At 35.8% G+C, this 17110-nt stretch overlaps 1 protein-coding gene across 3 annotated transcripts in view; it reads left to right on the top strand.

Moving 5' to 3' along the window:
• The first annotated feature begins 421 nt into the window (after window positions 1-421).
• The window catches only part of LOC149805640 (methylated amino-acid transporter SLC25A45-like), a 46627-nt gene continuing 29938 nt past the window's right edge, over window positions 422-17110 (top strand). Inside the window, exons 1-4 of one of the 3 annotated variants that reach the window (XM_089950289.1) lie at window positions 439-507; window positions 15168-15238; window positions 16247-16290; window positions 16903-16983. In XM_089950289.1, coding sequence (XP_089806415.1) covers window positions 15193-15238; window positions 16247-16290; window positions 16903-16983 — 171 coding nt within the window. In that variant the 5' untranslated portion in view covers window positions 439-507; window positions 15168-15192. Of the gene's footprint in view, window positions 508-15167; window positions 15239-16246; window positions 16291-16902; window positions 16984-17110 lie in introns of all 3 variants that reach the window. The other 2 variants (XM_089950290.1, XM_089950291.1) reach the window with 2 other exon arrangements.

Here is a 17110-nt window from a genome sequence, read left to right as displayed (position 1 = left end):
TAAACACATAGACAAATCTAGGATTTTTCCCCCGGATTGTTCCATGTGCAAGATTTTCCTTTTTTAATAGGTCCGCCAAAATGGTTTTTCTTTTCATGTAATTCGTTATGCAATTCACTGCAAGTATATTACTTTAAGTGACGACGTGGAGGTTTTGGTCATAAACAATATTCATTCATTGTTAGTGTACCAGTACTGTCTTTTATTATCTTTATATATTTATGATTTTTTTGTGTCATCTGAACAAGATCAGGTGGAGTTCCAACCTCTCATGATGGTTGAATAATAATATTCCTTAAATTTCAAAAGCGATACATCCTCCTTAAATTAAGATATGGATTCAGTTACTACATGTTTTCATGGGTGAACATATACACGTGTTAGGGACTTTGGATCAGTCTTCGTCTTCTATCTGACAAATGTTTGTCTACATTGCTAATCACACTGATAGGGGCGGAGTCGGCGGTTATGACACATGACCATATAACAAGAGATTCTTAAAAACAGGTAATTGTACTAAATCATATGTTTGTGGCGAGTGTCTGAAAAATTGCCACTATTCATATCTCTCCTGGAAAAAAGGGTGATAAAATACAGCTTCAGGTAAGAAGCATAATCCAATGTTCCAAGTACATATAAATATGTATGTATGTATGTATGTATGTATGTATGTATGTATGTATGTACGTACGTATGCATGTATGTATGTATGTACGTACGTACGTATGTGTGTACGTACGTATGTATGTATGTATAAATATGCTTGTCATTAAGCATGTTTCATACATGATTCATTTAAGAAACAATGGTAAAGATGTGCACGTAAAATTGAAGATCTGCTTGTCCTTTCTTTCACTGCTTTTTTTTGGGGGGGGTGAGTGGTTGGATTACTGTGTGTCAGAAACTTGATGATACTTTCTTCTTCTTTTTGCGGATAAATAACGCGCGCTATTACCAATACCCTATATTTTCCAGTATATCTTTGAGATGTGCATTCACTTTTATTATGCCTAACGATTGATATTTGATGTGCCAATAAGTGACGCTAAATTTCTGGACAAATACGTTGGTTTGCATGTGTTATAGCAGCTACAGCTGTTTGTTTTTGTGATCAGATAGAAAATTTCCAGTGACAAAGCTTGCACTCCCGCGTACTCTTCAAATGGATCCATCGCTTGTAATCATATTGCAGTTTTTTGGCAACGTTTTGTTTTTTTACATTTCGCAGAAAAATTCAGTCTGTAACCACACCAATCACATACGATATCCTGAATAAATCTATGTAAATTACCTATAATTCGCCGTCAGACTAATTCATCTATTGGGACTCTACTGGATATCCGTTTACTTTTTAAAAAATATGTTGGGTTTGTAAAGATTACACATTCATTTTAAACTGACGTATTTAGCGTAGTTTTATTTTCCATGTACAGTTTGTGATGAGAAGTGATGTTGTTTGTACTTTGCACTTATATGGAATAAATACTGATAAAAAGCACGTGGTGTAAATTTGGGTCAACCCTCGCTTCCTGCTTCTTTGCTGTGATAACACGAGCAATCTATAACATTGTGTCAATAAGATGTGCGTATTGCGCGTGGTTTACATGCAGCTTTTTGACAAAAATATCAAAATGTGCAGAATGCTATCTTATGAGAGCGACTTAAGTTCGTGTTCTGTTAAGATGAGACCTTTCTGAGAAGTTGGTGCTGATCATCATGAGCTTATCGCTGGCTTTTTCCTATCATATTACAGATATATAAAGGTTATCGCTGGCTTTTTCCTATCATATTACAGATATATAAAGCTTATCGCTGGCTTTTTCCTATCATATTACAGATATATAAAGGTTATCGCTGAACAATATGTGCAAAACCGAATCTGATTCGAGTTTAATTGAATACCAACTCATTTTCTGTTTACTGAATACATGCATAGTATACACACCTGAATGTAAGAATACGATTGCCTTGACAGACATTCGTAGTCGTGCGCGTTCAACCTTTTTTATTCTGCATGTTTTACTCAGAAAATTAAATCACAAAAAAATAAAGTAATTTTAGTATAAATAATTAGCCGAAGCAAGCGTCCAAGCAGAGATTTTTGAGAAGAAAAAAAATACAAAATCTGTTGCAAATTTGAAAATAAACAATTATAAAAAGTCATTTAAAGTTTAACACTCGTCGTAAAACAATAATAAAAATATCTTAAAGCTTAATACGCATTGTAAAACAAGAGTAAACAATTTTAAAGTATAACACTCATCGAGAAGCAATTGTGAAACGATTGTAAAGCATAACACTTGTCGTAAACCAATGGTAGAAATGAATCGGTTATAAAACACTACACTCATCACGAAACAGTGGTAAGAAGGAAACGATTGTAAAGCATAACACTTGTCGTAAACCAATGGTAGAAATGAACCGGTTATAAAACACTACACTCATCACGAAACAATGGTAAGAAGGAAACGATTGTAAAGCATAAAACTAATCTCATAATGAAATTTACATAGTTTTTAATTTACTTTCCAGCATCTGTCTCTGAGGTAAAAGTCTCTTTTAAACCAAATATTCCTACAGATTCTATTTACCTACTCTTAGCGTTCAGGTTTCCTGGGAGTAGAGGAAGTAATAGTGGTTGTAGGGAGTCAAGCTCTTCACCATGTCCGATTAACTGTTTCCGCTTCTTTATTATGATTTTGACAATAAATACTTTTTAACACTTTTTCTCACTGTTGAGCCAACCATATCATGATTTTTTCCCCTTCTAGTGTATAATCAGCGGAAAGGAGAGACGCGTATTCATGACGATTCCTAAAATGAAATAATGCAAAATCTCATTGAGAAATCATACTTAGATTCTCTCAGTGCCAGTCAAATTTGGCATGTTTCATAAGGTCCAACGTCCACGTCTGGAAATATTTACGATTCCTACTGAAATTCTATATTAAATTACTATCAAAATTAATCTGGAATATATTTTAGCCTGAGTTCAGATTTAAGAAACTTTTCTAATAAGTACTACACAAGCAATTATCTTTATTCATTTTTCTATTTCATTTAATTTAATTATTTTTACCATTCATCAGAATCTTTAGTTGGGACAAGTCTACAAGATAAACAGATCTGGCCCATTATCATTACACCCGTTTGCGTAAGAAACCGAAGTTAATGCTCCAAAGCCACAAACTTTAATTTTAATAGAATGAAGTTAGAATAACAAAACATTCTGTATTGCCCTTACTTTGGTTCTTATGCTAGCTTGTACAACTTCAATTTCGTCGTTAACCTCCAAGAATCACGTCTGATTTTCGAGGATTGAGTCTGAGCTTCAATTTCTCGCTTTAAGAGTTTCGATACAACTGTGAGTGGAGACGTACGTGCATTAGCATTCATGGTGATGACGGAATAACATGTCAGTGCTTCTTATGGCATGCGTGTGGCAAATCGTCACGTTTCTTAACCCATCCTGATGATAGATAGAACCGAGTCGCATACATGTCCACAGCTTGCTCCGATTTTGAATTTCTTATACTTGTTTGTCCAGTCTTTTTCTTTTGTTAAATAATTTTCGTGTACCCATTTCCCACCGATGTTCTACTTATATACTGACCGGAATATAGTTGTAACGTTTTGTCGAGAGGTTTTGGTCTGAAGACATACAATATAAATTCCTATGGCAAATCGTCTCGTCAGTCTAGTCGAGCTGTATATATATAAAACTGCAAACGTGTTTAGCAGGATCAGATATTTTAACATCTATATAATAGTTATGTCTTAATCAGGTAGAATTATATATATTTTTTTAATTTTATAAAATATTCATTTGTAGTTGCAATAAAGTCACTAGTTACATTTATTCTGCTATTCTTTTTATTTTGCAACAATGTAGTCAGTGACGCAACCTTGAGCCTGGATTAACTGTTAGGTTGTTTTGTTCTCCTTTCGGTCAAAAACGCTATCATGATTACTGTGCATGCCTTTTTGTTGCAATTATAGCACAAGCCATAAGCAACTTTCCTATGGGTCAGTTTAAAAATTTTTAGCATATTTTGTCCATGTATTCATCACTTTGTGTGATAAACATCAAAGTCAGTCAAGTAACTTCTTCTCTTAACTGTTGCGTTGTAGGATTTTTTCTTTCATTGGCGGCATGGAGACGAAAGTTAGGTGATTTGTTTGAAGATGCTACGTGAAATGCGACTTTTTGTCCCATTACATTCTGCTCAATCTTTTGCATGATAAACCCATTTTTTAACCAATGGATTGATTTGCCTGTTTCTATGAACCCGTCATTAGTCTTGTGATATTTGGCGCACATCGGTTGACTTTTTGTGCAGAAGACGTGATTGTGTATATGTGCATTCATGCATACATACATACATACATACATACATACATACATACGCATATAATTGAAGTCGAGAGAAATTTTTGTGAATTTATATCTGAAGTGCACATTTGAAGTTCAGAAAGGACTGCTCATACTTCAAAATCAAATTATTCGTTACAAAGTTAACTGGGCATTACGGTTATTATAGTGATTCATTGTATCAGATATTCTTTTCAACTGAATTTTATTCCTAACTTCTTTTCGGACTTGTTCGATTTTGGCGCCATTCGATTGTTTTGTCCTTAGAACATTTCTATGAAACCTTTCCTTTGGAAGTCATTTCTACCTATTAAAAGCTGCATTGTCCAAGAGCAAGTGACATGTATCTCTGGTTCTAAATATTCTACCAGAATTTCTACTCCAATGATTGTAAATTTTATGCTACAGTACAATATTCACTATTGAAAAAAAAAGCATAATTCTTATTTCTCTACTGCTTCTTGAAATCCCGAACCTTGTGGTGTATTTATTCCAGTTACACTTACACAAATTCTTTATACCCAAAAGAATTCTTTTGCAAATACTATATCATGTCGAACAAAACAAAATGTTGGATTAGAGTAAGCGTATTTTGCAGTTAGATCGCGTTGCATGTGTGCACAATTAGTGTTCAAGGATGAAGGTCAAAACCTTCTAGGGGCTTCTAAGGCTGTAAAGTTCAAACCAAATGCTGACACGCTTGAAGACTTCAGAAGGTGGATGACATACTTTGCCGCTTCTTTGGGTGCAAATCCTGTTAAGGAAGAGCCGACTACATCCATATCAACGGTTTCCATGGCCAGCGGTGCTATGCCAAGGTCACACTTGAGGATATCTGTGTTTTCGGAAGACAAAAGAAGTTAAGCATCGAATGGCTTATGGCGATATGAAGTTACATGTTTACAACAAGGCAAGTATCCCCAGAACCAAGTATTTCGTGCCATCCGACATTCATTGAGAGGAGAAGCTGGATGGATTGCTATACGATTCAGTCCAAGAACATCCATGAAAGAATTATTGTCAGTGTTTGGCAACGTTGATTAGAAGGAGACTTTATTAGCCGACTTCTACATTGTGAGCCAAAAAGAGGATGAAGATTGTTAGCATGTGTTTCAGTGTATGTTTAATGTTTGTTTATGATTGCAGATTTTAAGGGTCATTTTCTATCAACAGATAAATTAGCTAACTTATGTCCAAGAGTGTTCGCTAAACAATAAGATGAAACGTGTAAACATGTTTACTTCGATCTGACTTAAGGACATTGGTTTTATGCTTAGGAATTCATGGTCTACATATTGTCTTGTCCTTTGCTAAACTTGAAATAATGACCTGGCTTAGAATGTTCTGGAAAGGATTTTTGACCCTCATCCTCGTCCTCTTAGGTGTTTATGTTCAGGTTGTTTACATCAAAATTATTTATTTCTCTCTTAACATCTGTAGTGGAAACAGTCTTTTAGTTGTGGTCATTTATAATTTGAGAGGATTTATTTGTTAAAATTTCTAACTGGAATTACAAAGTGCTCATTGATACTTTTGGACTAAATCACTATTTCGGGATTATTGTGAATTCATTTAACGACATTCTGTATTATATAACTGTAATACATCAAAACCATCATCACTTCGGTACATTCTAGGCCATTGGTACATCAGCACATTAAAAATTTGAATTCATTCGGAACACTGCTGGAATTCGTTCGAAACACTCTATACTTTTGGACTTGTGATAGAAATTTTTGGATCATTTAGGCTTGATTGATAATACTGTTAGTTCGTTTCAAATTGTTACTTTTGTATTCTAGGGAAATAAAGTTTGTGTTGCATTTTAAGAAACTAATTTTTCACTCTATTCTGGAATTTAGTTTAAGACTATGTAGTCATAACACTATGCTGTTGACAGGACTTACGCAGACACTTAACGATCTGTGGGACTATACGTTTGGCTCGATGAAGACCTTTGATAAATTTAGAGTAGCTCTTCTTCGTATTGAATATGAACACAAGCAACGCAAAGATGACCTGAAACACCAGGAGGACTAAACATTTTCATATGGCATCCACAGAGATACTGCCAATACGCGCGAATGTGGAATCGAGCAAAATGTGTACCTATTCGCGTGGCAATAATGCCTGAGAACTCCAGCAAATTTTAGTTTATAGTCGTGCATATAAAAATGTACTCTGCGCAGTGTAAATTTTTTATATAACTGATAAACTCTTTAAAGTGCCCTCCGCGACCTTACGTTACGCTGTCGATTGAGGTGTCGTAGCGCTTTTCGCGACATCTGTCTCCCTTTAGGCAGGAAACTGTTTACACGTCTTTTTTCTTTTGCTTGACGTGAATGGTTTATATCTGATTAGCACGTTCGACCCTGGAACAAGTATTTTGTCGTAGTTTGAACCTTGCATCAAGGTCGTTTTACAAATGCTTGTTCAAAATACGAGCTACCTAGAACACCGAAATGGCCAATTCTGATCGTGTTTCATCTTTATATGACGATTTCATTCGTCAAAATGATGTCTGATGATAGCGACAATATAATGAATTTTAACGTCATGAACTATATCAGATTACTGGAGCTGGGTAAGTGTTAATCAAAATATCAGTGAGTGATCTTGAACCCTGACATATTGTTGTACATGCTGAACTGAAAAAACCGACGACATGGGGCCAAACCCCGCTTTCATCGGTATTCCGAACTTATATTTAGGAAAAGCAGAATAACAAGCCTAATTAAAATACAGACAATTTAAAAATAGAGTGAAATTAAAAAGTAAAGATATTTATTTGATTTTTTAAAAAAAAATCTCTGTTGTAAAAAGGACACTTTGGTATTGATGGATTTGTGGAGCCGATAAGAAATCTGGCATAATGGTCACCAAATCACTAATTTAATAAAGTGAAAATCTGGCAGCCCAATGTTGGTGAAAAATCTTGTTTTGGAGGAGAAATATCCAAAATACAATATATATATATGTGCTGTGGAACATAAACCCCACAAAGAACAGTTTCCCAACTTGATTCAAGCTGGCTCAGCCATATATATATATATATATATATATATATATATATATATATATATATATATATATATATATATATATATATATATATGCCCCTCCAGATAGTAGATACTGAAAGGGGGATCTTAGCACAGAACAATATTCACACACAGGAAAGGCACAAATTTAGATCAGAAACCATCAACAGACTAATGCTTATACAACTAGAGGCAACATTTCGATTTCAATAGAGATCGAGCAGTCTGGAACAGGTAAAAAGAGGGATACTAAAGTGTGAGGTAGATATTGAAACATGGCTGTTTCTTCCTCCCTCTCGCTTTTTTCCTACTCCCCCCTTCCACAAGGAGGGAGGTCCCCCCTCCCCCCCTTTAGATAAAGTCCAGACAGCATCTCTGCTTCCAATTCGGCCGCATCCCATGTTAAGGAACTAAATGAATTGAGGGATCTTGTCCAGCAGTGTTACGTGAAGTGAAGATACTGTTACAAGCCAGGGGTCTTTACTTGACCGAACGGTTGTCGAACCCTGGCGCGATTCCCGCTAGAAGTCAAAAGCTTACCCCGAATTTCCAAAGACTTCCATACAACTTCAGTTCTAAATTAGAAAGCCCGACGTGTCCATTCTATTCATAAATTTTACTCAAATCAATGATAGACCACACATAAAACAACCTGCCAAATATCTATCAACCGCATGGTTTCTCTTCATCAGGTTTCCGTACCGCCAGCCGTTCACGTCGTAGAAACTATATGCATATCCCCTAACACTGGGAACTATTTTAACTCCGCCACCTTAGGCCAGTCAATGTGTGCTTTCCAGGCACATTTCGCCAATATAACTGAACCGCATTTGCCACCATGGCGACATAAACGGTATCTGCTGAGTCCCTTCTTATTTATTCCTTTGTGTAATTTACCGGTTTCCTACCGTAAAGACTGACACTGCAGTCACATCACCAATGTACACCACTAGATTTTAATATGGACTCCAGGGACATTCATTTGAATTGGGCCTGAATTCACTACTAGTGAACCATGACATCATGAAAACTCATTAACACTTCACTCCGTGACGTTTGCTCCTAGTAATTGGCTAATTATTTCGGGTTAGGGTTATTTCCATTGCGCTTAATTCCAACGATCACACAAGTAATCACACAAATCTAAGAATTCCTTAAAATGCGCACACTCCAACTTTATTACATTACTTAAGCAGCAGGCAGCATCTCACTCATCCAAACAACTAGCTACGATGTCATAGCCTTAACTTGATTTGTTGTGGTTGAGGCTACGAACTGATCCTATATTGTGTAGTGGAGCACAAACCAAAAAAAAAAAAAAAAAATCATCACTAAAGTAAAAAACACACAACAAAAGTGTAGAGATCTACTACATAAGTATAATCATATTGTGAAATAAGTTTGGCTTTTTTTTAATGTATTAAGCCCTAACACGGTAAAATACATTGGCATGGTTATACTAACCTCACCGTGTACGCCATGACAGATAACGCGAGGCTCTCGCCGTGACCCCTTTTCTACGTAAGGCATGCCAGACCATATTTGGATATTCTACGCTATGTTATTATCAATCAAGTGGCGAATAATGGCTGCTTGGTGGAATTTCAAAGTTGCCGATAAACCGTATTTACTTTTAATGCGCAGAATATCTGACTCAAACCGCGCCATATTTTTGCTATGATTTGTTAACGTTTCCAAATAAGGCCTTAATGTCCTTATATGGCACACAAACGAACGAGGCTGAGAACGGAAGTAATCATTATTTGAACTAATATGGCAGACGATCTAAACGAAAATATCGGATAAAAAAGGTAAACGATATTTTACAACTATTTTCTACAATGATTTTCGATACTTCCGGTATTAGATAAGAGGACTACTCAGTTTATTGGATTATATGCAAGGAATATGTTCAAATTGTTGATATTAAGCTAAAAGAGCGCCGGGTGTGATTCACACTCGGCTTGCTCCATTGACACGTATATGCTCATGTTAGTACCCTGTCCACGAGGTAGGAGTAGGGGTACTAATATTAGTACTACCAAACAACCAGCAAAATGATAGGTATCAAAACAGGGCTTCATACACACATGTAGACAACACTAATGAACATAGAGTCCCAGTATGCTTGCGCTGCGGTCAAATCGGACACGTCGTTCCTGGCTGTCGTGTTCGATTAGACTATTCTTAAACTTCGAGAGGCATATGGCTTGGGGCAAGCAGTAGGCTCTCGAAGAGGTTGCCCCAAAAAGCATGAGTGAACTGACACGATAGAGCTGCTAAGATAAGCGAACGAGGTTTATGTTGTCATCAGTGATATTATAGTACATGCTCTGACGGATACTGGATCGATCGTCTGTATCAACAGTCAGGCATTTTACGACAAACATTTGAAGACGATTCCAGTTGACCCCATTACATACCTTTTGAATGTTTACTGTGCGACTGGAAAAAAGTTACCGTACAATGGTTGCATAATAGTTGAGATAGCCAGTAATACTGTGCTAAATATTGACAGACAAAATTGTCTAATGCTAGTCGTGCCAGACAGCAACTACATTAGTCGAGTATTGCGAGAAACAAACACATGATGCGTGCGATGTAGAAATGCAAAGGCGATCAAGTGATAAGATTTAAGCAGACAACTCAACTGCTAGTTATGTGGCATTTGACGTTTAAGTGTTTAACTTTGCAAGAAAGGGTTAAAAAATAAACTTTTGCTTAAATGTTTAGCAGAGTACGGAGTCGCATGATATCGTTGAAAATATCAAGGTGACGTTGCAAACATTGGTTGCTAAGGAGGTACCTTACCAAGCAATGTGTGCTTTGCTTCAGGCTCCAGTGATGTCCACAGTGAATGAAGACTTAGACATTTTCCAGGTCTGGCAAGTTACATCTACAGGAGATATTGTCTGACTAAAGTTCATGTGTCATATGTGATTGTAAGAACAATCGGTATTCCGCCTAGAGCTACTTTGTTTGAGTTGTGGCTGGTATTCCAGTAAAAGATGCGGTTGGAAAGGGAGATGGCATTGTCAGTCATTTGGACACGAGTTCGGATAATATGTCCAGAGATGATCAACACAAGGGAATATATCTAAAAAAATTGGAAGATATCTCTTCAAGACATGAAATAGATCTGGGATTTACTGTACATGTAAAGGGTCACAATAATCTGATTCATGAAACATCGCTTAATCAAAGATACCATCAGATACCACATTCCGTGTACAGCGAGGCAAAAGATCACCTTCATCAGTTACTTTCCAGAGGAGAGATTTGTAAATCACATAGTTCTTGAGCGAACTATGTTGTTTTGGTGAGGAAGGAGGATGGAAAAATTCGCCTGTGTATTGATTGTCTGCAGTTGAATAAAATGACAATCAATGATTCATATGAATTGTCCAGGGTTGAAGATATCCACGATTGTTTGGTTGGATCGAAATATTTTAATACTGGAAATGAAGTCGGGTTGTGATCAAATTGATTCATATGAATCTCATTAAGAGAGGACAGCCTTTGCAGTGGGTCCACTATGACTCGGCATCAAGGATATGACGATAATTGCCAAGGAGAACTTCAAAACTCTCTGCAATTTAGCTATTGCCCAGCCATTTGAGGAGAGCCATTATCTCTCTTCAACTGTTGTTGATAACATTGAATCCAGTTCTGGTGTTGCCCGCTGTATCATACAGAGATTGGAGAGTTGCCCAGCCCAAGGATAATATTATAAGAGAATGTACAATGTATGTAAACGACAAATAGAAACCTTATCGACAATCCTTCCCGACCAGAAGAAATCATTTTGCCTTTTTCAGGACAGTTGACAATGCATGCCCGCGAAAAGGTGTCCTATGCTGGTACTCCCCAAGCCTCGCCGTTAGAAGGCTATGCATGATAACCGAGATCATTCAGGCCGAGACAAAAACTTGCTCTCCTGGAGGACAGATTTTACTAGCCACGCATAGCAAACGATGTGGAAATATGGATCCAGAAATGCCTCCTCTGCATGCTTAGAAAATAGTCATGGAATTTTTTTTTAAGATACAGAGATTTAATTAGACTATTTTATTCTCGTAATCCATGTCGCATTTATTACTAAGTAGCCGACGAACAGCTGAACGGACATCTTAATTTTTTTTGGACATAACATAGATATACACATTGCATATATATATATATATATATATATATATATATATATATATATATATATATATATATATATATATATATATATATATATATATATATATATATATGTATATATATATGTATATATATGTATATGTATATATATATATGTATATATATATGTATATATATATGTATACATATATATATATATATATATATATATATATATATATATATATATATATATATATATATGTATATATGTATATATATATATATATATATATATATATATATATAGAGAGAGAGAGAGAGAGAGAATATATGTCACGAGATGTATACATTTTTTATTAAAAGGAAACGAGGCTTGCCGAGTTTTCATCTTATTAAAAACTTTATACAACGAGTGGTATTTCTTTGATACAGCGTTTATACTATACATTTTATTTTTTATATATATTTTCTTTATATCAGATACAAGTCCATATATTTGCCGTTTGAACGGAGTTCAGATTTACTACAGGCAGCTGTGTGTTGACCGAGTGAATGAAATCCTCACATCGCTGCCGAGTGTGCCCACTACAAAGCGTAGTTTTATTGCCTTTGTGGCTATTCACAATAACTTTTGCAAATTGATTAGTTGATTGTTTTCCTTTTTTAGTTTCCATATTTCAGCGATATAGCGCTATATGTAACACTGCCACCGCATACACTTAACAAATAAAGAAAACATAATCTGACACTTCAGGTTAAGAGGCTGACGTTAAAATGTGCACGCGTACCCTTCCTATAATAACCCAATGAGAAAGCTACGCCATTATGAATTCCTATTTCATGGCTTATTACATACATATCCATACATAGTCCCTTGTAATGGCAAGCGTTAGTAGTCTTGAAATAATGAATTTTAGGTCTTGCAAATATTTGCTAGATTTTTCAACAGGCAGGAATTGTAGTAGCTTTCGCACATATAAGTATCCATTTAAATGGTTCTTTTATATGGACAACAACCGTATACTATTTTTTGGTGATAATACCACGCCATGATAATACATTTCTTGATTAAGTCTAGTTTTCCTTTGAAAATTGAATAGCACTCAAAAGCAGGAATTTAACACATTCTTATACAAGAGCCAGTCCCACAATACCAAGAAATACAGTCTGGAAGCAAATAACTGGTCTGCCAGCAATGCAAATAATGACAGGTCTACCCTAAAAATTACATTCGTGTTCAAAGTTTGTGTCTGTGATACATTTCTATACTCATGTCCATGGATTGTGCCCATGCGAGCATTGATGCAAATCATATATGTACTTGTCGTTGTCGTGAACCTTGGACGTGGACCTTGTGGTCCATGTGCACTGTATACGCAGTAGTATGATAATAGAGGCTGTGTTGGTTACTCATCTAAGTTGAAGTCTTCTACCCACACGACTTTACTCTTGCCATGACAGATGTTGGTAAGTTCACGCGCATGCATGTGCACCTGATATGAGGACAAAGTCATGCGACGGGTAAAAGGCTTTAATCCAGATCAGTAAAAATATACAAACCAACTATTATCATACTACTAGGCTCAAGTATAAGCTGTGACTTACAATGCGAATTATTGTTTGCACCCTTTGTCCTAGGTCTGTTTTAATATATTTACCAAGTTTTTATAATTAATGATTTTACTGGAAATTTTTCAGTCCATGGTGCACTTTGCTCTTCGTTAATGTCAAGTGTGGGAAGCCGTTGTTACCGCCTTACATGTGTGATATCTCAGAAATTGCCGCACATAGTGTTTTTTTGCGGGGTTGAAAATTGCATTTAAGGCATTTTCACACTTGAGGAAATTGTAACTCTAAAACAGGGCTCAGGAAAAATATCCCAAAGGCTAGTTCATTGGACGAGTGAGTTACAAGAGTTACTTGTCACTGTCCTGATTACACGTAACACAATACCCTTCTCCACTACACTTACGCTTTTACTAAAAAATCACATGTTACACTTGCAATAGATCACCACTATTCTCAGAATTTTGTAGCTTTATTGATACATTGTCATGCCAAAGTAAAGATGCCAGCAAATATTTATATACGTATGTAATTATTTTTCACACGAAAAATATAAATATCACTAACTTGCATTTAAAAGAAGAATCCCAACCGTCTCAATTTCCATCAACGTTCATACTAAATTATCAAGTTTGGACAAACCTCTGTTCCAGAGAGTTACAGACGGGCTTTATGAAAATGAAGATTACAGATTGGCTAAAAGAATTGGAATATTTCTATGTCATTTCCCCTAATAACTTTCGACCAATCAGCTGTTGTATCGACATGATCTGTTTTAAAAATAGATTACAGGAGCATGCTTTGTGTGAATATTGGTAGGAATTGGCTGAGCCACTTAAACGTTTCATTTTGAATGTAAGTTGTCAATATTTTTCATGTCGAAGGGGATTGCACACTTCCAAAAATATTTACTGATATCTTCCCTTTGCCATCATAATGTAGTTATCAAGTTTCAGTCTTGAAAATATAAGTTATCTGGGGCAACTGTAACGTTGCCTGACTAGACGAGAAAGCACAAATTCGACATTATCTCTCTCTTAGTTTCTCAGAGATAGGATTCCTAAAGAAGTGTGACAGCTCGTTGAAAGGGAAACTTTCTCTATCAACATGATGCCTAAATTACCGAAAGGTATCACTATAAAATGCGAACACCATCGAGGGCAAAATGTGAAACTGCAACATTATATGTTCATAATATGAATCCATTTTAGTATCAAGCAAACTGTAAAAAAAGGACAAACTGCTTTCCTTTGTGACGTGTTCAAGGCTGAAAACACAGGCAAACGTTGTTTATAATGACACACGCTGAATGTTGAGCAATACTGAAATTCGAGGCTTGATAACGGTAGAAATCATATGTATTCTCAAGCTACGAGTATGCATCTACGCGGCCCAGGGACGAGTACGTAGTTAAGTTTTACTTGACCGAGTCAATTTTAACCCGTTCAGGACAAGCGGACGAGTGGTTTTCCCGAGCTCTGAGAACGCCCATCATTTATTTCGTGCATATCTTTTTAAAAACAATACTGATTCTAATTCTGGATAATCTGACGAGCTTGAAAATGTGTGCAAGCTGATGGTTGTGGAATTTTAATTTCATAGTGAATGACTTCAAGGTTGAGAGGGTGCATCCACGACCACAGCTGTAGGCGAAAACGGTATAGTGTGCGATACAGAACTGAACATCGGTTTCGAAGGACAGATCAACCATGTTATGATTAAATCGACGTACAATAAAGATTCAAGTGGATACAATTGTAGAATATATATACTGTACAATTAAATAGGCATATTTTCTCCCATAATTTTACGATCCAGGCCAACTTTGTTGCAAGTGGCACTGTACTGGGCATTTGTCATTGACTAAAGTTCACACCAGTTGCATGTAGATATGTATCGCAAAAATTGTTTTAAAACAATATTCATGCTCATGCATGGGATTTCTGAGCAAATTATACGTTAGTTAAGCAGCTGAATCAGGTATTTTTTCTGTAATCAGCACATATACTATTCTCTCACAATCAAGATAACCAACACATTTATATGACCTATTACAGCTGGAACGAGCTTAATGTGATCGAAATGACAGAGCACCATCTGAATGACTATATTGCCGGGGCAGTTGGAGGTATTGTATGACATGGCAAAAAGACAAAGCAAGTGCATTCCAAAAATGAGATCTCTGTAATAAGTGTGTGTGTGTGTGTGACTTTTATTGTTTTTAAAATAAATTGTTCCTTGAGTAATTGTTATAATCTCTATAAAAAAAGAGGATCAGCACGCAAGAGTATCGGCAGGCATGGAAGCTGAAGTTTCAGTGGCGCCATAGCTAATAAATTAAATATGTAATTTTTCCGAAGTGATGATATGTAGTCAAACAATAACGGTGTTTATTTACCGTTGTGATACGTATTTACCTTTGTGGTACGTATTTACCGTTGTGGTACGTATTTACCGTTGTGCATGTCACTCGTTGTAAATAATTAAGCATAAAATCTCTTAAGGATAATACAATCTCGAAATTTAAAAAAATGGAACATTTATAGTTATTTCATCAATAAATCATGACACCAGAACGTAAATGCAAATTTGAAGGTCTTACAAATTTATTAGGATATTCAGAAATGACACTTGAATCTTGTCCAAAGGAAGTGTGCACTGTTTTGTTTTGTTACTGTTGTTTTGATTTCAAGCCATTTTTAGCTCACGATAAACTACTTTTACATGGCGGGGAGTATATCTAGTGGTGGAAGAACCTGTAAAAGTGCCGGGAAGCTATTGACAATCTTTCTCAAAGCTATCCGAGCCTTGGACTAGAACCTATACGGACAGAGGTGAGATTTTTGGCGATTTGCATAACCGCATGCATAATAACTGAGATAATCACATAGACGTGCCTTCCAGAAAATGCAACTTCGTTTTGAATTTTTAAATCCAGTTTGTTTCCATGTTGTAGACATCTAGATTTCTCTGTGCTTCATCCCTCTGTCTATCTGCATACAATACCAGGTCACGAGCTTTTGTAAATATATTATATGGTTTGGTCAAAACTTTATTAGAAACATATATTAAAGATATACGTTTCGCATGTAGTTAGTCTTTTTCATGCGTCATGTAATGTTTTTCTAAATTTTAGGAGCAGCAGGTTTGGTTGTTGGACATCCATTTGATACCACTAAGGTATTTTTAATTAGATGAAACATAAGTACACACAAATCAGACATTATCATCAGCTTACATTATATCTATCCATATGAAATAAAAGTTAATGTGAAAACGGTTTATGAAGAAGGCCCCTGTTTCCAATTTTCAGGGCTGCCCCGCCTTAGCTGTTTATTCAGGATATGAAAATTAAATACAACGCTTTAAGCTGTTAGTTTTAGGATGATAACCAGACTATACCAAATTATTTGTAATTTTTATTGTGAAGGTCTCGATTAAATTCGTCCGGATGTTGTATTTGGTTCATAATTATTTTACGTTATTTTATACCTTATTTGGCATCATCCTGCACTGCAAGTTTTATTGAATAGTTAGGACAGGGAAACTACGTTGTAATTCATTTGGATGAAATATGGTTTTAATATCAATACAAACAAGAATACTAATATGGAGATAGAAAGAAACCGCTGTGTATTGTCAAGTTACAGAGACACACTAAAGAAACATAATACATATTCAGTCGCCCCAAAGTGCAGTTTCTGAAAGTTTGTATTTCAAAGTTTCCTAATCGTTTTCATTGGTTATATAGATTATCAGCTTATTGGTATCTTTTAATCGTACATTTTTCAGGTGCAGTTGCAGATACAGCATCATGGTAAACAATACAGTAGTACTATGGACGCTATCAAGCACATTCACAAGTTTGGTTGGGTAAGGCTTTCCCCCAAATACACACATCTCTTCTTACAACGCATTTAAACTGTTTAGCAGTTTACTTAGACCCTCTTGACATCGAAAAATAAACACAACATATTTCAGACCGGAACTGAGGAAATCA

Source organism: Sinohyriopsis cumingii, chromosome 2 (genome assembly GCF_028554795.1).
Source record: "Sinohyriopsis cumingii isolate HCF-2022 chromosome 2, ASM2855479v2, whole genome shotgun sequence".
In the NCBI taxonomy this organism is placed as follows: domain Eukaryota; kingdom Metazoa; phylum Mollusca; class Bivalvia; order Unionida; family Unionidae; genus Sinohyriopsis; species Sinohyriopsis cumingii.
The sequence above is the reverse complement of the archived record's forward strand: the minus strand, read 5'-3'. Positions and strand labels throughout refer to the sequence as shown.